The sequence below is a fragment of the Poecilia mexicana genome, unplaced genomic scaffold (assembly GCF_051168715.1).
Source record: "Poecilia mexicana isolate PSO_F unplaced genomic scaffold, ASM5116871v1 scaffold_3, whole genome shotgun sequence".
NCBI lineage: Eukaryota > Metazoa > Chordata > Actinopteri > Cyprinodontiformes > Poeciliidae > Poecilia > Poecilia mexicana.
In genome coordinates, this window is record NW_028263372.1 from 25,102,924 (window position 1) to 25,127,205 (window position 24,282).

The window sequence follows — 24,282 nt, forward strand, 5'->3', positions numbered from 1 at the left end:
CATGACCAGTGCAATTCTGGAATCATCCATATGTAAACGTCCATAATGTAAGCATCCATATGATCAACCTATTGCTAATATATTTCTCACTTATGAGGATATTCTAATTTATCGAGATAAATTTGGAGTTTGACTGGGTCAAGATGATACCAAGCTGCTTTATTTCTGTTAATACAGATGGGACGTTTCTGTCTGTGGTGTGTATTGACATGGTGACACCACAAGGGGGCACTGTGGAAACAGTAACAAGTAAGCCAATCAGGTGCGGTATAAGTCGTGGCGTCAGTTTGATTGTACCAATAGACGTGTAGCTAAGGGAACGAACGCTTCCTCTACTACAGTTTGAATTTTCTAAAGTCGAGCAAGAAGCGTCGCGCCCAAAGTAAGTGTAGGCAAGCTTATGCTTTATATCTTCATATGTTAAAATCATCTCTGAAGTTATTTTGACAATATGAGTCGGTATTTAATAGAGCTGCTAATCTTCAAGCTGTGGATCGGTCAAGATCTAAGTTTAAGTTAGGTTTTATATTTTCGTTGAAACAATTCAACACGATCAACCTAACGATAAACTACAATGGAAACTGTAGCTGAACGTTTTTAATGCTTTTCTTTACGTCTAGCGGTGTTTTCACGCATGTTTCAGATGTGTGCTTGTTGGCCCAGAATCCTTCAAAAATATTTTTTATTCATCTTTCTATTTTTCATTTATTTATTTTTGCACTGACATCGATTAATGGTGCTAATTCTGCTAGCTTATTACCGACCTCATTGCTGTACAAACAGACGTACTGATTACACATTACATATCTATAGGTTGCGAGCATATAATTTAAACAAAAAGATAATTTTTATACCCTCTTCTATTGTTGTTTTATTCAAATATAATCAGTTTTAATTAATAAGCTTTTCCACAAATTCTGCATGCTGTGATACGAGCAAAACAAAAACATTTGATTTAAAATAAGTTATTAAACCATACAAACTCAGACTCATTTTTTGCTTATAAATATTGCAGTATTCAAATATATTTTCAAAGAAAAATGTTTTTTTTCAGTAGCTGGATATCACACTATCTGAGGTCTCTGTTTGCAGTGAACCCAAAGGGAAAAGTTGTTTATTTATTAGAGATCTACCAAGGAACCAAACATTTAAAGAAGCAAAGCCAATGTGTGCATTGTGACAAATGATTACTTGGATGTCATATTTGATAAGTATGGCTGAGACTTAATGGTGATGAATAGATTTGTAAAATTATCGTCAACTAATTTACTAATTGATTAATGGTTAACAGGAGTCTACAGACTCAAAAAAGACAATGAGCTGGAAAAAAAATAAATAAAATTATTCGGAGCAGTAATTAGTCCAAAACTGTACAAAATCTAATATTTTAGACTAAAAACACAATTTTTTGTTAATATGTTTTCCTCAAAACTGTCAGTTTTAGCTTAACTTGGTGGAAATTCATTATAGGAAAGCTGTGTTATTGCATTTTAGGCAATAAAATTGAATTGAATTATTTGTTTTTCTTAATCTCGTTCAGTGTCTAAAAGGCTCAGGTGGTTAAATGAAAAATCTTCAGAATGTGCCAATTTGTTCTCTGAATTGTCTGAAAATTCAGTAGAATAATTTATTACTAAAGTAATTGTTAGCTGTGGCCCTATTGGTAAGACTAGTTTCTTTTTAAATGTTTTTCATTCAGGTTGTGCGTATCAATAATATATTTGGCAGTTGGATTGAGTCTAACCTTAATGATCACGCCTGACGGACATTTTTTAGTGGCTCAGATGTAAAGTTCACAGAGATGAAGGCGCTGTACGATCACCACCATCATCATCATCGCAATTTTTAGCAGAGGCGTCGCAGCTGCATGTTTTCCTTAATTTGCCAAAAATCCTGTTTGAAATACTTTTCATTATTTGAATAATGAGGATCTTAAGAACTTTGTCAAATTAGCTCAGTTGGTTGTTTTTAATGTTCAGCTCTACTAAAATACACATTAATGTTTTCATGATGTGCAATACAGAAAATTTTAAATATTCTAAGTTATTTAAAGGAACTCTTGGTTATTTTGACAAGAGAGCCACATGGGATTTTTAAACTTTAAAACCTGATATGATGTAACAATATTTCCCAAATGTTTTATATAAAAATTGATAAGAGATTCTCCAGGTAGATCAGGTTGGATCTATGATATGCCTCTAAACCTTTGTAACTCATATCTTTGTCACAATGACGCATTTTTCTGGACGGTAAATCGTCCCAGTATTTGTTGCGATAAACGATTTTGTTTTGTGACTATTTTCATGTAATGTATAAATAATGGCATAATAACACAAACTTTCCCTTTAATTTTGTAGAGAGCACTTAAATGAAACATTTTAAATATCCAAAATAAAACACAACAACCAAATATAATAAATGAGATGAAAATAAAACCAAAATCATATATAAAATGGATTATGTCTCTGTAAACAAAATTGCCCTTTAGTAAATATTAATCAGAATGAAAATGACTGAGCTCATTTTAATTTATTATGCGATTAAATGGTGTTAGCCATGACAGCATAAATTCAAACACTAATTTAATTTTGTTCATTGAGCACTGATGTTCTGAAAAGGCAAATTAAAACACATTATATCCAATACAAGAAAATGGCACAAAGCCTATAAATATGTATCAAACAGTAGCATAAATTAGAAGTCTGTGTATTACAGTCAACTAAAGCAGAAAACAAGCCTAAAAAGAAATGATTTATAATTTGTAGTTTTTTGTTGTCTTGTTTTGGGTCCGTTTCCCTTTAGCTGGGAGAACTGGTGAGTTAAGACCCAGAGGGCTGTGACCTCTTTGGTTTTTGGTCTTGAATGATGGCAGTTTGAGGTGGAACTGACTTCACTTGGAGATGAAATTAACAAATAGTTTTCTAGAACGTTGAAATTGTGTTCTGGTGGGTTAAATCAGAATTTAAAGATAAAACCAAAGCCAGTTTCGTTGGTTCATCCAGCTGCTTTGTTCCGTCTCTTACGTGTGATAAATGATTGTGTCTCTGGTTGAGGTTTTAGACCATGAGCTGGGCGGTGGAGGAGTGGAAGGATGGACTTCCAGGGAAAGCCCTGCAGAAGATCCAGGAGATGGAGGCCCAACTGGACAAGCTGAAGAAGGAACGGACACAGAAGCAGTTTCAGCTGGACTCTCTGGAAGCTGCCCTGCAGAAACAGAAGCAGAAGGTCAGTTTTCACTCGCAACAGCCGGGCGGGTTTGTGGCGTTGACACGTTTGTGTGAGTAACTTGAACACTCGGCTCTTCAGGTGGACAGCGAACGCACCGAGATCTCAGCTTTGAAAAGAGAAAACCAGTCGATGATTGAGTCATGTGACGCTTTGGAGAAAACTCGTCAGAAGGTTGTTCATGACCTCGGAGTCAAAGAGCAGCAGGTCCGTTTCTCACAAAAACCAAGGGAATGTAGGCTCTGCTGAGAGGTTGTACTGTATTTATTGTTACGAAAAATAAGTCATAGTTTGTGTTTAACATGTAAAATCTTAATAAAATACATTGACGTTTGTGGTTGAAAATGGTAAAAATGTGTGGTTCTAACTGGTTTGTCCCCCTGGACTCAGGTGAGCTACCTGGAGGGTCAACTTAACTCCTGCAAAAAGACCATCGATCGTCTGGAGCAAGAACTCAAGAAGTGGGTTTGTTTTTGGTTCCTGTTATCTCATTAGGACCATTATTGTTTTTTTTTTTGTTTTTGCTAACGTGTCTATTTTCCTTCAGGTACAAAACTGAGCTCGATCGCACTCAGCCTGCTGGATCTTCCTCGCTGTCCACCTCTTCCTCCGACCTGCAGACGTTCAGCACTCCACAGAAGACTTTTGCTACGCCAGCGCCTGTCGCTGCACACAGACAGCAAGGTATCCTGGTTTGCAGGGGCTTTGTGTTTCGTCTGAGCGGTCATGTTTGCAGGTCTCACTCGTGTGTCTTTGTAGACGGCAAACTGGAGGAACTTCAGGAAAAGTACAACCATGAAGTGGAAGAAAGAAGAAAGTTGGAAAGTGAGCTCAAAATGTTGCAGGTCAAGGTGAGTTTTACTTTTCATGATGTCTGATTTCTTTAATTGTAGTTTTAATGTGGACCTGTTAAGCAAAATTCACATTTTGCATTTTTTTGTATTTCCATTTGGGACTTAACTCCTTCTAAAAACAACCCCGACACTTAAAAAGTCATTTTTAGCTATATGTTAATGTTTTTTGGTGTTTAGAAAATGAGCCATTTTAAAATCCTCCTGATTATTAAGTCACATTCTACGGGCACTGTGTTGTTTCTTAGCAACTATCGCAGAGTCCAGCCCATCACCTAGCAACTCAAGTAGGACTCCAGCATGTTTGGTCAGTTGGTTTTACTGCTGTATTCGCTGTACAATGGCTGCTGGAAAAGAGAAGTGTTTTGTCAAATACTTACCAGCCAGAAATCACTTACTACATTCATGTTGGTTGTGCAGGAGGCTCCACTTCTGCTTTTCAAAGATGTATAGTTGTATAATTGTGCATCTGTTTGCAGCCATATTCATGTGTAAATGTTGAGCTGGGATTGTGGCCAGCAGCAGCTTACTGGGATTTAAAGTGACAAGTCTCCCTAAAACGGCTTATTCTGAAAGGAGATCCAAATGGACAGAACTGACCAAAACTAAGATCTAATGTTTGTGTAAAAAATGTAACGAACATGTAGATCTATTTAAGGAGCCACAACAGGTCACCTTCATCGTGTCCGTCCTCCTTCAGTTGCTGAATCAGTCATCCGTCAGCCACAAGGACATCGCCGCCCGCCAATCTGGGTCATCTATATTCCCATGGCAACAGCAGGATCAGGTCCACAGCCTGCGGGGCCAGGATGTGATGGAGACGCCGCTAAAGAGGCGCGGTGCTTCTCTGTGGGCCACCCAGGAGGAAACGCCGATCAAACCCAGCCAGCGGATGAGTTCGTCCAGAACCGTCCAGAGTCCCGGTGGATCGTCCCAACAGACGGAGCAGCTGAAGAGCCTCAACCAAGGTGGACTTTCATGGATTTCATAGTTAATTAGTTTCTGATGTGGTGAGTGAGATATTCCCTGTAAACCTTTTTTTTTTTTTTTTCACGATCAGAGCTGCGTGGACGTGTGTCAGAGCTGGAGAGGAATCTGGCCGCTCAGGAAAAGGAAATTCGTAACCAAGCGTCAAAGTTGCAGGAACTTCAAACTCACTTGAACCAAACCCGCAAAGAGCTGGCGGAGCGGGACAGAGAGCTGGCCAAGGCCGGCCACGAGCTGAGCCAGGCTGCAGACCGCCACCAGCAGCTGCAGGCAAAGGTACCAGGGGTCCGTTTCTGTTTGGTGACGTCATCTCCTGGAATAGAAGAGCTAAACGATCTCTGTTGTTAGTGTTCCCTGGCGGAGCAGAAGCTGAAGCAGGTCTCTGAGGAGATGAGCTGCCAGAGGCACAACGCTGAGAGCTGCAGGCGAGCTCTGGAGCAGAAACTCAAAGACCAAGAGAGAAACAGCCAGAAGGTAAAATAACGCAACGTTGTCTTGTTGTTTTTAAGATGCAGGGTAAATGCTTGAGTTTCAATCAGTTCTTGATTTCTGCATAAAATCCTTGAAAGTGGTTGATATTCAAGCTGCTCAGTTTTGTAATAAAATTCAATCTAGCGTTTGATTAAAAGCCTAAATATGGAAAACAATATTTACAGTTAAACCCAGATGTTTTCATGCACCTAATAAAAGACAGACACATTTTTTTCTCACAGTTTGAAGTTAAATCAGACTAAATTGTTCTTGTTTAGGTCAGTTATAATTACCACAATTAGAGATTTTTGCTAAATCACAAAAAACTTGGCAAGAAAATCTGAGATTTTTTTGTAACTCTATATTTTGTTTAAAGATTTAATTTTAATTCAATTGAACTGCATTGTTTCAATATTAAAAATTTATTATTCCTATTGATCTTATATTTTAAACGCTAACATTATTGAAATTTGTGTATTTTTTTCGTTAAATTAGTGTTTTGTTCTCGGATTAGTCAGATTTATAAGAGTTTGAGATATTTCAAAACATAAAATGTTACATTTTAGGTAGAATGTAGGATACTATATTATTAATAGTAATAAAATATATAAGAGTGAAACTGTGTTTTTTATTTCATTTGTGTTATTTTTAATCTCCAAAGTTTGGTGCTGGAAAAGTTTGAAAACTCACCTTGAAAATCCTTGAAAGGTTCCTGAATGTTACTGTGGGAAAAGTGCATAAACTCTGGGAAGAACATTAAATTCTGACTTATTATTCAGATTATATTTTGGTTTTGGGTTGGTAGGAGTTGGCTCAGCTTCAGAGTTCCCATCAGGTTTTGGATCAGCAGCTCAACCAGACCAGAACCAAGCTGACGCAGGAGGTCCAACAGGCCAAAAAAGACCACAATGTCCTTCAAGCGGACATGGAGAAGGTAGCGTCTCACGTCGGCGTTTTATTGAGCGACGCAAAAACGATCCAACTTCTACTGTTTCACTATGTTTTTGTGGAAACTTTAGCTGCGCTTGCAGAAGAATCAGATGGAGAGAGAAATAGAGGAGCAGAAGCAGAAGCTGCTGCGGTCCGAACAAGGCCTGCAGGCGACGCAGACCAAAGAGCAAGACCTCCGCAAAAAGATGGAGGTACACACAAACTCCTGTATAAAACTTTCTGTTCTGGCAAGATGAGTTACCTGTTTTCAAAATGTCCTCTTCCCTTCAGGAGCTGCAGAAAGAGAAGAGCGGTGCGACCATCCAGCTGGACCGCAGCAGCAGGTTGCTGACTCAGCTGGAGGAGGAGAAGAGGATCTCGGAGCAGTCGCTGAAACGGACCCAGGGGCAGCTGGAGGATCTGAAAGGTACTGAAGCAGCAGGAACGATTGTTAATGTGTCCTACTCATGTCTTCTCACCGGCTTTGTTTCTTGTACTTCAGCGAAATCTGAAGGACAGGCCGAGGAGCTGAAGAGACTCCAGTCCAAACTTGAGCAACAGACTCAGGCGGCAGCAAGAGAGCTGGAGCAGATGAAGAAGACGCTTTCTGACGCAGAGGCCCAGAGTGACAAGTAAACATCTTAGAAGTCGTAACGTTTCCTTTCTGCTTATGATACATTATGGTTTTCTATGTCAGAAATTGAGAAATGTAAATGAAGTGAGCGTTGTGCTAATTTGGCTGTGTTGTTTGGCGAAGCGAACACTAGAGGGCAGTTCTGAGTCAGCGTCCAGGAAAATGGCGGCCAGGTGGAGAAAATAAGACAAAATGAGGCTCCTATTAGATGATGATGTTTTTTGTTTAGATCAACATTTCTGCCATCTTCCTCTTCGATATTAACGCTGTCCCGACAAATATGATCCTGTAGCTTCTTCAGTTTTGTTGGATCAAAATATTGGGCTGCAACTACCGATTATTTTAGTAATTCTGACGTAAATAAAAAAAACTGCCGTATTTTCCAGATTTTTCATTTATCCACTTAAGCCTTTTTTTTTTTTCAATTTTTGAACATTAAATATTGAAATAAATAATTCAGTCTCATTTTTGGCTAATAACATAAGAACAAATGGCAGCAGAAATAAAATAAACACTAAAAACAAAAAGAACTAAGACGGATACATTCAGAACAAAGACAAAACAGAAATAATAAAAATCATTTTTAAAAATTACTTGTCTGCTTTGGAAACTGATGGACTAGTTTTTTTATACTCTACAGTTGATAGTCTATCACTATAAATTATATTTTGACTGTAATCAAGCGTTTTGCTCATCATGTTTCAGTTTTTCATCGACATTCAGTTCATCATAACAGATTTGTTGCTTTGCAGATCTCAGACTGAGCTTCAAAAGCAGAAGCAGGAGAGTGAGAAGCTGAGCAACACTCTGACGGTGGTAGAGAAGGAGACCGAATCGCTGAAATCAAACCTCCGTCAGAGTCAGGACGAGTGCCAGGCTGTGAAACTGGAGCACCAGGCTCTGCTGGAGTGGAAGAAAAACAAGGAGAACTTGATCAACCAAACCGAGGCCGTGCAGCAGGAGCTCACCGACAAGATCATCACTTTGGAGGACAAAGCGAGCCTGATGCACGAGGCCAACAACAAACTCCAGGTGAGTTTCACCAATATGCAACCTGCTGCTGTTCAGGAAGAAATTAAACGTGTGTGTGTTTTATGCTGCAGGACCAGATCTCATCCATGGAGGCAGACAAAGCCAGTCTGTCCGCCCACATCGACGCCCTGAAGGGAGAACTCCTCATGAGGAGCACGGAGCTGGAGGAGAAGCAGCATCAGTACCAGCAGCTTCAGCTCCACGTCTCTGAAGCGGAACAGAAACACGGCAAAGAGCTGGAGAACGCCGAGAAGCAGCTGGCGCAGCTCCAGGGTCAGGTGAGGCCAAGACTCTGGTTCCTCCTGAAAAAACCTTCAATCTGTCCTCCTCTAGGAGTGACAGGGTTCAGACGCGAGCTAAAAATGCTTCATCAACCCTGAGACGTTTTCAAGGATCGGAAATTGCTTCATTTCTGTGCAAAGTTTTGTAATAATACACAATCTAGCATTTAATTAAAAGCCCAAATTTGGAAAACATTATTTGGAATTGAAACCAGATATTTTTGCACACCTAATAAAAAAAACATATATATTTTAATCGCTGTCTGAAGTGAAATCAAATTAAACTTTTCTTATTTTAGGTCAGTTACTTCATCATTCATTTTTTTAAATTATTTTTTCTGTCATTTTTGTTTGTTTCGTTTTGGATATTTAAAATGTCTTCCACTTCCAGTGTTAAAGTTCATTTATCTTTGAGAACATGTTTTTAGGGCTGAAACGATTCCTCGAATGATTCGAGTACCTCGATTACTAAAATTCCTCGAGGAAAATTTACCTGCCTCGAAGCTTCGTTAATTTATGTTTTATTAGTTAGCGCACCGTGTTCCGGCCGGGACTTCATTTGCGTTGCGCTGAGCTCTCACTTCCGCCTCCGAGTTGTTGACAAAAGCTAAGTCTCAGCGGCATAAAGTCCAATCTTCAAGATTGGCCCGTGGGGATTTTATTGATTGATGATAATGCCCGACTTTTTATCGTTTTTGGGGAACCAATAAGCATCCTTAAAATGACTGGGGGGATGCCTGGAGTACGGCAGCATTTCTCCTCCGGGGCTGCTGGTTGAAAGCGAACGGCGGGAAGAGCGCTGAGGTGAGCGGATAGCCTGAACAGGGCGGGCGGCTGAGTAGCTGATGCTTACCGTGTAAATGTAGCTTTACCGACGAACCGCACAATAAATTTCATATCCCGGTCTGAAGAAACGGGTGGCGGAGCGCATCGTACATGGCTGGTAGATGAGTTTCTGAGTGTGACCAGTGAAGGTGTCGTAAATATCCCGTATTGCTTCCCCCCGTGTTCGTCCCCCGGTCTAACGGTTCGTCAGTCCGCTGGTCTATTTCCTCCCCTCCACCCCATGTTCGTTCATTCGCCCTCTCCTCCCACTCCAGGCGGCATTTCCCGTATTTTCAAACCCAAAGCGTGACAGGTTAGGTGGCAAGGTGAGTTTAATTAATCTATTAAACTCACTGAAGATGAATACATAAACTAAAAGCTGGATTGTAGACATTTTTATAAGCATATTTGTGAGCCTGCCTCTTTGTTATTAAATTGAATATAATTTCAGATTTTTCTATAACTTTTCTTCTGGTTAACTTAGAAAGTGAGCTATTATTGTTACAGGTTAGTTTTCTAAACTACAAAAAAGCAACTGTTAGGGATGCTCAAATATGAAAAATTGGACTGATATTGATATCTGATAGTAACACCGGTATTATGCCAGATTTACCAATATTTCATTTTAGAATTTTTTTTATCCGATTACTCGATTAATCGTAAGAATAATCGATAGATTACTCGATTACTAAAATATTCATTTACAACAGCCCTACATGTTTTTGTATTTTTACCAGTATAATACTTGAAAATGGTCTCAAAATAACAATATTATCGTTTATCGCAATAATTTCTGGGACAATTTATCGTCCAGAAAAATTTGTTATCCTGACAGGCCTAACGTTGATGCTCGAAAAGTAAAAACAAAAAAAAAGACTGAAGAGTGTTTGAATTTTACCGTGTGGAAAGTTTACAAACCTTGTAAGCAAGAGGAGAGTTTAGCAGCAGGAACCTTTTGGGTCCGAGAACCGGATGTGACTTTCCTTTAAGCTCGTTGCGTTGAAGTGACGGGAAACGTTTTCCTCGTTTCTTTAAACAGGTGAAAGAGCTGGAGTCCCGACTGCAGAGGGAGACGTCTCGAGCCGAGCTGGCTGAGAAGACGATCTCTGAGCTGCAGGAGGAGCACCAGGCCGCCTGCGACCTGCTGCACTCCAAGGACCAGCTGCTGGAGCTGGGCCTGGCTGAGGTCAGCCAGCTGAAGGACAGCCTGGCTCAGTCCGCCGCACAGCAGGAGGCGCAGAGCGACAGGTCAGACACGGACTCTCTGGAAACTTAACGTCTAGTTTTTATACGTTTGAAACTCAATGAGTTTGAATTCTGATTAACAGATAAATCTCTGCAGTTTCTATAATGAGGTGGAGGTTAAATATGCTGAGGAATAAATTATCTGTCCTCACTGAGGCATTTACTGAAATGAATCGATTATTAATGCACTCGTCAACTAATTTAGTGACCAATCAATTAACTGGAGCATAAAAACTCAAAACACACAGAGCAGAAATGAAGCCAAATCAATACATTTAAGATTTAAAAACAAACCTTGTAAATAAAATATGCTCAACTCAAAACTGCTAACTGCTTCTAATTTACAAAAAAATATTTTATTTATTGATCACCTTTTTCTTAATTAATCCCTACAAAATATTGATGTTAAATCAAGCAGAAATGACTGAGATTTTCACAAGTTAGAAGTTTTTTTTGTTTAGTTTAGTTTTTGGCTGCATATGTAAGTGTTCACTAAAGGAATGCTACGTTGTTGCATTTTAGGCAAGAAAATGTTCATTTTCCAAAAAAAAAGAAATGATCTGTTTATTTTCACCTTTTCATGAATCCTTAACACTGTATAAAAAAGGCTTAAGTGGTTAAATTAAAAATCTGCAGGATTTTTTTGTCAGAACAATCAATATAATTATCAGTTGCTATGGCAATTATTATCTGCAGCCCTCGTTGGAGCTGATCCGTCATGCAGATGCATTTGGTTTGTTTCGTTTTCCAGCTTCGTGATGCAGAAGGCCGTCCTGCTGAAGCAGTGTGAGGAGAGCGTTTCGGCGCAGGCTGAGGAGACGGAGCGCGTCAAGCTGCAGGCGGAGGAGGTCCAGCAGGAGCTGCTGCTCTCCAGACACAAAGTATTTTATTTAGAGCTTATACTCTGTGAAAAAAAACATTCATCTCACCAGATATTTCTAAGCAGAAATTACAAGCATATTGCTTTATTAATTCTAAATATGCTTTTATTTTTCAGTCCAACGTTGTTAGATTTGTAAAGTTACAAAATATTATTCTTGTAGTCCACATAGTGTCTTAAAATATATTAATTTCTTTATTTTATCTCATTTCAAACACAATTTTTAATGTATTTGTTAGAACTCATGAACTGGTGTTATTGTCAAATAAAATAAACTCATTCCTGTACATATTTATCCATCGTTTTGTCCTGGTCTATCACCTAAAACCCATAAAAGTAACTTTTTAACCAGTTTTTTGTCCCACCCCGTTTCAGATCACTTCCATGGAGCAGATCCTGAAGGTCCAGGAGCAGCTGGGAGCCGAGCTGCAGAAACAAATTAAGACGATGTCCGATAGGGAGGAGGAGCTGACGAAGACGTGCGAGGAGAAATCAGAGGAGCTGAAACGTTTGGAGGAGGAGCTGAAGGTCCAGCGGAGCCGGACCGAGGAGACGGAGCAGCAGCTCAGAGCGGCTGAAGCTCAGATCCTCTCTGTGGAAAATCAAAAGGCTGAGCTGGAAAATCGACTTCAAGAGATGAAGAAAGAAGCAGAGGTAAAAAGAAAATCCTGCATAATCCTTTCTTTCTGGTTTGTGGGTTTGTTTTTAAGATTACAGTCTGCCTGATTACGCAAAAAAATCATTTAATCTCATAATAAATTAAAGCAAACTCAATAATTTCTATTTATATGATTTATCCAACAAAAGCTGGATGACAGAAGTCTCCAATCTAGTGCTTTGGTTTCAACTAATCCCTTTTTTAAGGATAATTTTATTTATAGACTTCAGTATCCATTTTATTTGTTGTTTTGCTTAATTAATTTGAATATTTAAAATTTCAGTGTTAAATGTTCATCAGAATTTAAAGCTTATTGGATGAACATGAGAATGTCTTATTGTGCTGCTACCGTTATATTTGAAAATGGTTTCACAACAATATTATCGTTTATCACAATGATTCTGGGACAATTTATCGTCAAGCACAATTTGTTACCATATACAGAGTAAAAATTAGTTTTTTGTCTTGGTGTTGAGACTAAATCATACATCTTTGTTCAGATCTTGCAGTTCAGTCACACTGAAAGGATAAACGCTCTCCAGGAACAGATCTTATGTCTGGAAAAGCAGGTTGCTGCAAACCAGGAAGCAGCAGAGGAGGTTCCTGTCCTGAAAAACAAACTGGACGTGGTCAACCAGTCCCTTGCTCACCTTAACAAATCTCTTGAAGCTTCAGAAAAGTGCCTCAGCTCTGCAAATGAAATAAAAGCTGGTCTGGAGGCCACCTGGTCTGAGAAAGTGAAACTTATCACAGCTTTGGAGGATCAGATCAATAATCTCACCGAGAAGCTGAGGAAAGAGTCTGAGAGCCACAGCTCAGAGGTTGGGGACTTGGCCAATAAGGAGAGGAGCCTCAAAGAGCAGCTGGAAGCCATTAAGCAGTCAGCAGCTGCAGCCAAAGCAGAATCCAGCTCCAGACGGGAGGAGATCCAAACCATGAAGGCGACTCTGTCTGCAGCGTCCCGCGGCCTGGAAGAAAGAGACAACACGATAAAGAGTCTGAAAGAGAAGCTGGACAAAGCAGAGGCAGAGCAGGCCAAAGCCTCCGAGCTCCTGAAGGAGAAGACGGTGGCCATGAACAAAATCAAGGTCAGTTATTAAGGTCTTCGTATCCAGAATGGCTTAAAGAAACAAGCCCTGGTTCTTTATTATGTTTACTTTTTAAAATAGTATTGTGTAATGTGATGTGCGGTAATGTGTCTTGTCTCTTTTCTTGTTCCAATAAATTATGAAAAGTGTGTAAGTGATCGATCAATGAGTTAATCTAAAGTTGATCTTACGGATTAATTGATAAGTGGCCATTTTCTCTTATGTCAAGAGGGTTGAACTCCTTCCGTAAGACTGATTGATTAATGGTTAATCAAAGATTAATGGTTTACAGTACTAGTAAATGTGAATGTAAACATTACTTTCAAAGCATGTATCTATTGAATAAAGGTGCAGCTGGAGATGCTGCAGATGGACCTGGAGGACAACGAGTCGGCCATGACCTCAGTGGACAGTCAGGTGGAGGAGCTGAAGGGAACCATAGCGTCACTGGAGGCCATGCTGGAGGACAGCAAAGCCCAGGTTGGCTCACGTTTTGTTTTTATTACTCTTCAGAAGTTTTCTAGAGGTGAGTAGTCCAGGTTCTGGAAGGACTGACTTCAGCTGCGGCCCACACCGTATGAAACGCCCTCAAACTCTTTAATTGGCTCTGCGCCTCAAACTCCTTTTTCTTAGTTTGACCCTTTTCTACCAGTTCTACCAACTTCTGTAGCATTTATCAAGTCAGCAGTCACCTCTGTGATTCTGTTGGCTGTAACATTTGTGCCCCTTTACTTTGTTGTTTAATATTTGAATTTTATGTTAAATTGTATTTTGAGATTTCAACAGCTGTGAGGCATAGAAGTGTAATAATCAGAAAACATGCTTAAAATATATTCTTAAAGCTTATTTTAGAATTACTGAAGTAAATCAACTTTTCCATAACCATATTAATCATTTAGGGTTGAAACAGATTGATTAATCATAATCAATTGATTATTGAAATAATCGTCATCTAATTTGGACTTGATTAGCCGTTAAGTGGCATGGACAAACTCCAAAAGGGTCATTTGTTGAAATAACCACATTGTCAGAGCAGTAATTAAGAAAAAGCTGTATTAAAAACTGTCTGCATTTTGCACTTAAGATGAAAAACAAAAAACTTTTTTTTATTTGTGTGTAAATATGTTTCATCCAGAACTCAACTTTTAACGTCACCTGGTTCAAATTCTCATATTTAATCCAAAAAATCAATCAATCAAATGTTGGTGTTTGAAGTATTTTTAAGCTGCAGATGCATCTTGTGCTACAAATGGTCAGCCGCACGCTAAAAGAATGCTATGTTGTTGCATTTTAGGCAATAAAATGTTTGCTTTCTTATTCAAAAAATAAATTTAATTTAGAAGATATATTTGTATCTTCTAATGTATTTCTAATATTTTATAACAAAAGGCTTAAATGAAAAATCTACAGAATGGGGCTAATTTTTATCCGGTTAACCGTCAGTCCTGATTTATTGAGATGTAACAGTATGTTTAACTAATGCTCTCCCATGTCTACACTCAGGTTTCTGTCTTGGAAACCCGTTTGGACGAGGTCCAGTCCCAAAACTCTCTGCTGGAGACAAAATACGTGACGGCGAAGGAGGAGCTGCTGGAGCGGAGCTGCGAGATAACCCGTCTGGAGGAGGACGCCGTCAGACGGCAGCAGCTAGAGGAGAGCGTCTCGGCCTTGGAGGCCAAACTGAGTCAGATCACTGAGGAAAACTCAAAGGCAGAGACGGAGCTGAGGCGGATCATTCAGGAGAAAGAGAGCAGTCTGGATCAGCTAAACGAGGAGAAAAACGACCTCCAGGCTTCCTTAACGCTGCTGATGGATGAGCAGAAACGAGCTGAAACTGAAATCACTCGGGTAAAAGCGGGGAAGGAGGAGCTGGAGGAGAGAATGAGCGACCTGTTGAAGGAGATTCAGCAGCTCCATGCTGATGTTGGAGAGTTATCTGAGCAGAAGCAGGAAGCGGAGGCAACGATCGACCAGATGGCTGCAGAAACGCAACAGACGGAGTCCGCGCTCCGTCGGGTCTCGGAGGAGAAAGCCCAGCTGGACGTCGCTCTGAGTTCAGTCAGCGAGGAAAAAGTTGAGCTGCAGGAGAGGCTTTCTGCTTTAACCTCTGAGAACAGGGAGCTGGTCTGCAAAGTGCAGCAGGTGGAGGAGGAGAAACTCCAGCTGGAGTCAAAGTTTAGTGAAATCTCTGAGGAAAACGCCAAGCTGCAGTCGGAGATGAACCGTCTGACTGCAGAGAAGCAGCAGCTGCAAACCAGCGCAGAGAGGCTGCAGGAGCAGCTCGACACGAGGGACGAGACCAGCCACACGGAGAGCAGAGAGCGGTACGTCCGTTTCATGTTTCCATGACTTAGAGACGCACCAATCAGGTCTGACTGCGGCTGGGCGATGCACAGATTTTATCGATTAAATCAAACTTCAGTTTTAAAGATTTGATTTCAAGAAAATCTGGATTTTCTTTTTTCTTTTTTTGTGCTCCTTTGCTCAAGTAATATCACTTTGCCCAGGGCCGCCATCTTGTTGACAAGCGTGTTTTACAGCTTGTATTTGTTTGGCGTTTGAATTCAGGTCAACTCACAGAAGAGATGATTGAAGTAAAAGCTCGTTTTTGGAAATACGGCTCTGGAAAAAATTAAGATGGAGAGCACTGCATTGAAAACCTCCTGGTTATTCCTCCAAATACTGATTTTTTTTTAACTCTTCCTGAGTTAAATATTAATATTGTTGTTTCTAAATGAATACAAACTTGTTTTCTTTGCATTATTTGAGGTCTGAAAGCTCTGCATCTTCTCATTTTCTGCTAATAAAAACTAAATTTATTAGCATGTTGTCAGTAGTTCATAGAATAAAAGAACAATGTTCATTTTACTCAAACATATTCCTAGAAGGAGTAAAGTCAGAGAAACTGATCATTTTAAATGGTCTCTTAATTTTTTCCAGCACTGCATATTCTGACATTTGTAAGTGAAAATACTGAAAAAAATTTATTACAATCAGAAATTGAGTTTGGTATATTGACCTGCCAATACCTATTTTTACAAATTTAGTTTTTATTTTGTTTTGCTTAAAATACTTAGGCCATATGTATTTCTCTTTTCTTGTTTTTATAGAGATTATAGTTTTTATTCCAACAAGAACTTTTCACATTTCTGCATTGATGCACAAAAACATCAGAGTTCTTACCTTTGGTTGGTTTAATAGCTTTGAAAAGAACAGATTATATATATATATATATATATATATATATATATATATATATATATATATATATATATAAAACCTGTTTATCTAGGAAATTGTTTTTGTGACAGCAGGAACCAGCAGTTTGAGGTGGAGCAGGCTGCACTGCACCAGAAGCTGTCCGTCCTCCAGATGGAGCTGGCTGTGCTGCAGCAGCAGTGCGACCTGCTGCTGCAGCAAGTGGACCAGCAGCAGCGCATCATTCAGCAGCTCACAGAACCACAGAAACACCAGAATCCAGATGAAAACATCCCCCACCTGGAACCCAAAGACGCTGAGGATGGAGGTGAGTGTGGTTGATTTAAACGTGAAGTGTTGAAGTATTTATTCCCAACCACCTGCTGCGGTTCGTCCAGCAGAGGCAGCTGAACCGACCGAACCAAACCCAGAACTCGAAGTGAGCGTCTGTACCAGCGCAGAGTCGGATCCACTGAACGAACAGGAAGAGGCGTCTGAGAAGATCCCAGATCAGGCTGCGAGGTACAGAGTTTCTAGCATGCATCACTGTACATCAAATGTTTTTTTTCCCTGTATTTACAAGAGAAACGTCTGTTTTCCCCGACAGAGAGGCAGAGCTGATCGATGGGGAGGACGGCGCTGATCAGGAGATGATCAACGAGGAGGAGGCTCATAAACATGATGCTCAGGAAATCCAACTTCCCCAGCAGGTAGAAACTAAATGCATAAGAAATGTTACTTAAAAATCCTTTTCATAGCTCTGAGTCTTCAGGTTTAAATTTTATGTTTTTTATAGGTTTCTGAAGAGAACTGCAGCAGCAGTGCAGATCTTGAAATTGAGAACTATGATGCATCTTCCTCCCCACATGAGATAAGAGGTGAGTGATTAGAGGTCAGAATGTTGTTTTCTTTTAAATGTTCACCAGAAGAATAGAATAGAAATGTCCTTTACATTTAAAAGTAAAATTAATTCAAATCAAAATTCTCTGATATGGACTATGATAACTGGGTTAGAATGGCCTAGTCAAAGACTTGAAAAACAATGTTAAACTGTCTGATGTCATTCTAAATGAACTTGAGGTCTTACTTACATCCATGTGTCCATCAGGAGACGAGTCTTGGCCGGTGAAAGACGTTGATGCAGAAATGAAGCAGCAGGGAGAACCGAAGACGCTGCGGTCAGAGTTTGACCTGCTGACCTCTGAGCTGCAGCTGAGAGCAGAGCTGGAAGTCCAAGCTCAGAAGCTGGAGGAGAAAGTTCAGGCTGCAGAGGAGCAGCTGAGCTCCGCTTTGGAGGAGAAGAAGAGTCTTTCTGATCAGGTAGGAGGAAGAAATGATTTAATTTGAATTGGATTGTGACTTTAGGGATGGAGGTGAAGATCATGTCTGCTGTTCAGGTGACGCAGCTGCTGGAGGAGAGGGACTCGCTTAGTCTGCAACTGGAAACGTCTAGATGTCAACTCACTGACGCCATGGAGATGTGGGAAGGACTCGAGATGGCCAAAGGTTTTTGTTTTGACTTTCTAGCAATCTTTAAAAAATATTTAAAGGGAACCTATTATGCAATAATAGGTTCACACCCAGCTGTTTTTTGTCGGCAGTAAGTTAGTGGTTGTTGGTGTCTGGAAAATGAGCCGTTTTAAAAACCTTGCAAAAAGTCACATTAGACAGGCTCTGAGCCATTACCTAGCAACACCAACCAAGTCCAGTCCTGTTACCTAGCAACCCAAGCTGAGCTCCAGCATGTTTGGTCAGCTGATTTTACCGCTGTGTGCTCTGAACAATGGCTGCTGGAAAAGACAAGAGTTTTGGTGTCGACTTTACTATCTAGAAACCATTTGCTGAATTCCTGTTGGCTGAGCAGGAGGCTCCATTTCTGCTTTTCAAAGATCTATGGTTGTATAATTATGTGTCTGTTTGCAGCCATTTTCACGTAAACAGTAGAGATGTGCCGATCAGGTTTTTTCCTGCCGATTCCGATCACCCATGAGGGCCGATCATCGATGCCGATCACATAATTATAATTTTTTTAATCATAAGCACTACCGGTTACATTATGTGGAAAAAGGAACCATGAATTCACCTTAATTTAGACAAAAACTTGTTTTTAATAACTTGCCAAGAAAAAAACAAAACAGGCATTGTGCAAATTGTACTGCTATTGATAATACTATCTTTAACAGACTGAAAACATATGAAGGCTCTGAAGAGGCTAAATAATGCAAAGAGCCAAAATAAAACATCTCAACATTGCCAAAAAAATTCAAGTATAAAACTTAACATTCAAAGGCAAAAACAGGTTCCATACAATAAACAATCCAGAGTTACTGAATGAAAACTTCCTGTTAGCATGGCGGCTAGCTGATTACTGCTAGCTCTGATTGGCTGTTTCTGACTGAGCGGAGTAATTATGCAGATCAGGGAGGAGATCGATTATTTTTTCAGAGATTATCTGTCTCATGTTAGGACAGCGGAAGTTTTAATACGTATGTAAAATGTATTTTTTAAGTTAGATGCTGCCGCTTTAAGCAGAGGTTCGGTGTGAGAGTCACTACCAGGTGGAGCAGAAGCGAAGCTCCGTCTGTCAAATATTACTACCTGTAGTAGCAGCGGTTCAACAGGAGAGCAGAACCAGCGTCTTACATCGCAGCTCGAAGACTTAAATCATTTTGCGGGTTATTTGTTTAGCTTTCTGACCGTCATGCTAATCCGGGTGTTTGTAGCTGTGCGCTGCTTTACCTGCTATCTGATCCTCCGTATGTCTTTTTTACTGCAGTGAGCCTCGATGTAGCCAAACTCCGTCAAGTATGGCTTTGTTTTTATGTCGTATTAGCTTCGTTGTGTTGATGCATTTTGACGTCCTTCAATTTTCCGCCGCAACAAGCAAACCTCCCCATTCACTCAGTGCGTTATAGTTCCACATCGCTTAGGATTTGTTGTTGCGCGTTTGCGCAGTGAAGGAAAGAGGAGACCAGCTGCACAGGCAGGATGATAAATGAGATGCAGGTGATCGGTTTGTGTGATCGGCAACAAGAGACCGTGATCGGCGATCACCGATCATACACTTTTCACGGAAATCGGCCCATTATGATCGGTGGCCGATCGATCGGCACACCTCCAGTAAACAGTGTAAACGTTGAGGTTTGGGCGTGGCCAGCAGTAACGTATTTGGATTTAAAGTGTCAGAGGCCCTAAAACAGCTCATTCTGAAAATAATTGACCAGACTATAATTTCATTATCTAACAATGATTATATGTAAAAAATGTGATTAAAATGTTTTGTAGGCCTGTCCTGTTCAAGGAAGCAGGTTTGACGATGCGTTCCAGGCATTGAGGAGAGTTTGTTCTGGTTCTGCAGGCGGATGGGATGAGAAGTTCCTTCAGCAGGAGAGCGAGTTGAAGAGGGTCCGCTCTGAAAAGGCAAACCTGGAGCAGCACATCCTGGGAATGGAGTCTGAACTGGAGAGCATGCAGGCAGAAAGCTGCAGGCTTACGGAGGAGCTGGAGACCCAGAGGAAGACTTATTCAGGACGGATACAGCAGATAGAAGCTCTCCTTTCGGAGGTCAGCGCCCTGATTTAAATAAATTTACCTGTCTGCATCAACAGATGTTTCAATAGTCTGGTGTTTAGGTCCTTCCAGGTTTGGACGACCACAGAGAAAAATCTAATGAAAAATGTTCTTGTCTCCAGATTTCCTCTAATTTTGTCATCCATTAGTCCATCGTTTATGTTTTCTCTTTGTCCAACATCACATCATCCATCCACTTCCTGTGATCATTTACATAATTCTTCTAGTTGTCCATTTATTCACCATCCTTCTCCAGGCTCTCATCCATCTATTTAATATTTTCATCCATTTCTCAGCTGGAAACACTAATTGACTTAAGGAACATCACTGATGATGGAGCCTTGTGTTGCTAATTATTAGCAGTGCAGGTTGGATGGTATCAGCTTCTTAAGCATGTCTCAATGTAGAGCTGCAAATTATTTTAGTAATCAATTATTCTGCCAATCCGTTAACAGGACAAAAATGATCAGATTCTGCAGAATTGTAATGTCTTTTTTTATACAATATTAGAATTACACTAAAAGATACAAATAAGCAAATAATTCTTAAATAAGAAAATAAACATTTTACTGCCTGAAATGCAACAACATAACATTCCTTTAGTGTATTTTGATAATTTGTAGCAAATGAAGCATCTGCAGCTAAAAAAGCTCGGCCACTTCTGCTTGACTTAACATCAATACAGGGTGGGGGTAACCTGGAGGTTATTATCCTTGTTATTGGAAAGCAAAAGGTGTTTAAAATTAGGTGTGTGTTTTTTTTTTTTTGTTTGTTTTTTTTTTACAGAATATGAACCAGGTGAAGCTAAAAATGCCACTTGAGGAGATCTGGGTAGATCATATTTACAAAAGAAGAGTTTTATTATTTTTTTTATCTTAAATGCAAAATGTATGTATTTTTACAGCTTCGGCTCAATTACTGCTCTGACCAGCCTGTTTTCTTTAAGTCTGTATTCTCCAGTTAACGATTAATCAATTACTAAATTAGTTGGCGATGATTTCACCAATCGAGTAATCACGTTTAGTCCGATTAATCGTTTCAGCCCTTCTTGAATTGTGAGCGTCCCGATCAGGTTTCCAGCAGTTAATCTTTGCCAGTGTTTGTTTTTCTCCAGACGACCCAGCTGAGAGCCGAACTCGTGTCGTGCTCTGAAGACCGAGATGAGTTGAGTCAGTCTTTAGGTCATTGGAGGGACAAAGTTCACGGTTTGGAGAAGACAAACCTGGAGACCAGAAATTTAATCTCCATCCTGGAGGAAGACATCCGGGTCGGAAGGAAGGAGTACGAAAGTCTGCAAAGCGGCATGGAGAGAGTGAAGGCAGAGAGGGAGCAGGTAATGAACACATTTTAGGATCCTTGGGGTAAATTTATCTAAAGATCCATGTTAAAACCACAATTAAATAGAGATGTTTGTTTAATTGTAAAAACTTAATGAACTGTTTGTATTTATAGTTGTAATATCTGATTTCTGTCTCTTTTTTGTCAAGTTTTTGCAGCAGGTTGTGGTTCTGGAAGAGGCCATTTCTAAACATAACAGGGAGAAGGAGGGGCTGCTGAGCCACCTCCACGAGATGGAAGAAGATCACACGTCTACCAACCAAAACACCGAGTCCATGGCCGGAAAAATCCAGGTGAGTTCAGAGCAAACCTTTCAGTCAGTGGGGAGAAAATCTGACATCCACGCCTCTGCAGGTGTTTCCAAGGTGCAGAAAGTCTTTGATTTTTGTATAAAATCATTGAAATGCCTGATATTCAAAATGCACAGTTTTATAATAAAGTTCAATGTAAAGTAACATTTATATTTGAAATCAGATATTTTCACATATCTAATAAAAAGACAAATTTTCTCACTGTCTGGAGTTAAATCAGACTAAACTTATCTTGTTTTAGGTCAATTAAAATTACCAAAATTATTTCTATTTGAATAATGAAAAAAAAAGGTTTTCTTCTAACTTTCTTCAGCATTTAATTTGAGCAACACAATTTGTTGGGATGTTTCAATGTGATGATTATTTATTATTGTTAATGACTCAATGACTTACTGATATGTGTAATTAAAGTAAATGTTAGCTTATATTTTATATGTTAAATTGAAATTTTGGATTTTTTTTGTGAGTGTTTTGTTCAGTCCGGTGTATAAGGCGTGAGACATTTCAAAACATAAAATTTTGGCACATTTTAATTTACCTTTTCCCTTCTGTTGAATCTATTAAGACATTAATAACAGTAATTAATAATATCACATAATAGTGAATTGAAACTGTATTTTTTACATTTATTTGAATAGTTTTTATCTCCAAAATGTGCTGGAAAAGTTTAAAAACTTACCTTAAAATTGCTTGAACTTCACTGTGGGGAAAGTGTCCAAACTTCCTGGTTTGTTTGCTGTTTAGGCTTTAGAGGGAGAAGTGCGTCGCCTGTCCCAGTCTCTGGAGTCGTCGCTGCTGGAGAAAGGAGAAATCGCGTCTCGGCTGAACTCCACTCAGGAGGAAGTCCGGCAGATGAGGACAGGCATCGAGAAGCTCCAGGTCCGCATCGAGTCAGACGAGAGGAAGAAGAAGAACATGGGAGAGCTGCTCAAAGGTACCGACTATGTGTTCACAAAGAACGACCAGCTGCTGTTTTTATTTGCGAGTTTTTGGTCTAAACGCGTCTTTGTGTGTCTGCAGCTGCTCAGAGGAAGTCCGACTCGCTGCAGGATCGCATCGATGCGCTGGAGCGAGAGAAAGACGAATTTGAGCAAAATCTAGAGGAGGCCGTGTTGCAGGTGGATATAACGGCTAATATGTAGAGCCTTGAAAGATGTTTATGTTGAATATTTATTCATTTGTTTACATTTTTCCTGAAATAAACACAAACTTCACTGGAATTTATGTGACGTAATGCGGAGCTAAAAGAAAAGGATGCATAGTTTTATTTTTTGTGTTCATTAGATTTAGTCAATATTTAAGTATCAACATGCGTCTGATAAACTAATCACTAATCCACACTTTTCAGATATAAAAAATGTTAAATTATTTTCCTTCCATGTTTTTATTTTTCACCCTTTTTGTCACATCAAGTCGTAATAAAGTCATTTTGAGGTTGTACGGTGACAGAACGTTGTTAAAAAGCTGAACTTTATCATCTCTAACAGGCTGAAGCGGCAAAAGCTGAGCTGGAAGAGGAGAGGAGTAAGGTAACAGAAACACTCCAACTCGTTTGTTTTTCCCTCTATTGTTGAATCACAGCTGCTGTTTTTACTGTGACGGTTTGAGACAGATGATCTGTGAAGAGATCTACTGTTGACCAGAAACAACCAATCAGAACCTGTAGGCTGGTCTTAGCGCTGTCAATCATTTCATGTATTTAGTGCTAAATTTGCTAATGGTGGAGAAACGACTGAAAGCTGTTTTAGAAATCACCAACTACAGGGTTTCCCCCAGTGTATTATAAGCCTGGTGGCCGCCATGCTTTACTAGCCCCGCCGCCAGGCTAAGCGTTGCTTGTTTACGTCTCTAGGGCGGGGGGGGATGTTGTTTTTTTGTTTTTAAAGCCAGGCTGCAAGCGTCCCTTTTGCTCTTAGCATTTCACTAGCAGAGCAGATTTATCCTTAAGGATAGGTTTATAGTTTATGCATTTAAACTCGACAGCTGGCGCTTCTGCGCTTTGCCTCACGTGCTGCCGCTGCTTTACCTCAGCGGGATCACGCGTGCCTCCTTTCACTCAAACTGGACACAGACTGACCTGTATGGATATTTACATAAACCTACTGTGAGGAATTATGATCCTTTGGAGAACTCTAGGTAAGAGTTTAAAACCCGCCGCGTTAGCTCTGGTTGTGCAGCTCAATGTGAACCGCAGGAATAACTTGTAGCGAATTCAGAGGCGCATTGTGGAGTGGTGAGAACGATTTATCTTTGTGAACGAACAATTATATGCGATGTTTACATCTACGTAGTGCAGCAGATTACCTCATCATGCAGGGCCGGTCCAAGGCTGTATGAGGCCTGGAGCAGAATCTGACTTAGGGGCCCCTTTTGTTGCTAAAAATATCAGCACCTCTAACAGCTTCTGTTAGATTTAGTGAAATATGGGAGAAGGGAGTAGTTTAACTGGCCAGCCTAAAAAGCAATAAGTTATAGTCGCAGTTTACTAATTTGTATTTGTAAATTCAAAGACTAAACTCACAGCATCATATTGTTGCTATGGTAACAAAACAATCTAACTATGAATATTGTTCTTTGAAGTTTTACAAAGTAAACTTACCAGCTCCTTAAAATCTTGTATTTAAATGTTAAACAATTTAAAATCATTTAATTTATGTATTCCTAAACAATTGAATCAAATTTAACAAGATTGATAATCTCAATAAACAAGTGTTACATTTATGTATCTGTGGTCGGTTTTAAAATATTAGCATTTATG

General features: G+C 39.8%; 1 protein-coding gene across 3 annotated transcripts in view; it reads left to right on the top strand.

The window, feature by feature from the left end:
• Positions 1-295: 295 nt before the first annotated feature.
• The window catches only part of cenpf (centromere protein F), a 28,545-nt gene continuing 4,558 nt past the window's right edge, over positions 296-24,282 (top strand). Inside the window, exons 1-33 of one of the 3 annotated variants that reach the window (XM_088004359.1) lie at positions 296-382; positions 3,054-3,225; positions 3,307-3,432; positions 3,616-3,686; positions 3,773-3,909; positions 3,985-4,076; positions 4,777-5,044; positions 5,137-5,339; positions 5,412-5,537; positions 6,340-6,468; positions 6,554-6,676; positions 6,756-6,891; positions 6,967-7,096; positions 7,851-8,130; positions 8,202-8,408; positions 10,276-10,484; positions 11,233-11,362; positions 11,737-12,015; positions 12,520-13,107; positions 13,456-13,587; positions 14,611-15,431; positions 16,419-16,633; positions 16,704-16,827; positions 16,913-17,015; positions 17,102-17,183; positions 17,414-17,625; positions 17,703-17,811; positions 19,664-19,869; positions 20,990-21,208; positions 21,363-21,506; positions 22,269-22,458; positions 22,545-22,642; positions 23,012-23,053. In XM_088004359.1, coding sequence (XP_087860485.1) covers positions 3,064-3,225; positions 3,307-3,432; positions 3,616-3,686; positions 3,773-3,909; positions 3,985-4,076; positions 4,777-5,044; positions 5,137-5,339; positions 5,412-5,537; positions 6,340-6,468; positions 6,554-6,676; positions 6,756-6,891; positions 6,967-7,096; positions 7,851-8,130; positions 8,202-8,408; positions 10,276-10,484; positions 11,233-11,362; positions 11,737-12,015; positions 12,520-13,107; positions 13,456-13,587; positions 14,611-15,431; positions 16,419-16,633; positions 16,704-16,827; positions 16,913-17,015; positions 17,102-17,183; positions 17,414-17,625; positions 17,703-17,811; positions 19,664-19,869; positions 20,990-21,208; positions 21,363-21,506; positions 22,269-22,458; positions 22,545-22,642; positions 23,012-23,053 — 6,093 coding nt within the window. In that variant the 5' untranslated portion in view covers positions 296-382; positions 3,054-3,063. The remainder of the gene's footprint in view (positions 383-3,053; positions 3,226-3,306; positions 3,433-3,615; positions 3,687-3,772; positions 3,910-3,984; positions 4,077-4,776; positions 5,045-5,136; positions 5,340-5,411; positions 5,538-6,339; positions 6,469-6,553; positions 6,677-6,755; positions 6,892-6,966; positions 7,097-7,850; positions 8,131-8,201; positions 8,409-10,275; positions 10,485-11,232; positions 11,363-11,736; positions 12,016-12,519; positions 13,108-13,455; positions 13,588-14,610; positions 15,432-16,418; positions 16,634-16,703; positions 16,828-16,912; positions 17,016-17,101; positions 17,184-17,413; positions 17,626-17,702; positions 17,812-19,663; positions 19,870-20,989; positions 21,209-21,362; positions 21,507-22,268; positions 22,459-22,544; positions 22,643-23,011; positions 23,054-24,282) is intronic. The other 2 variants (XM_088004362.1, XM_088004361.1) reach the window with 2 other exon arrangements.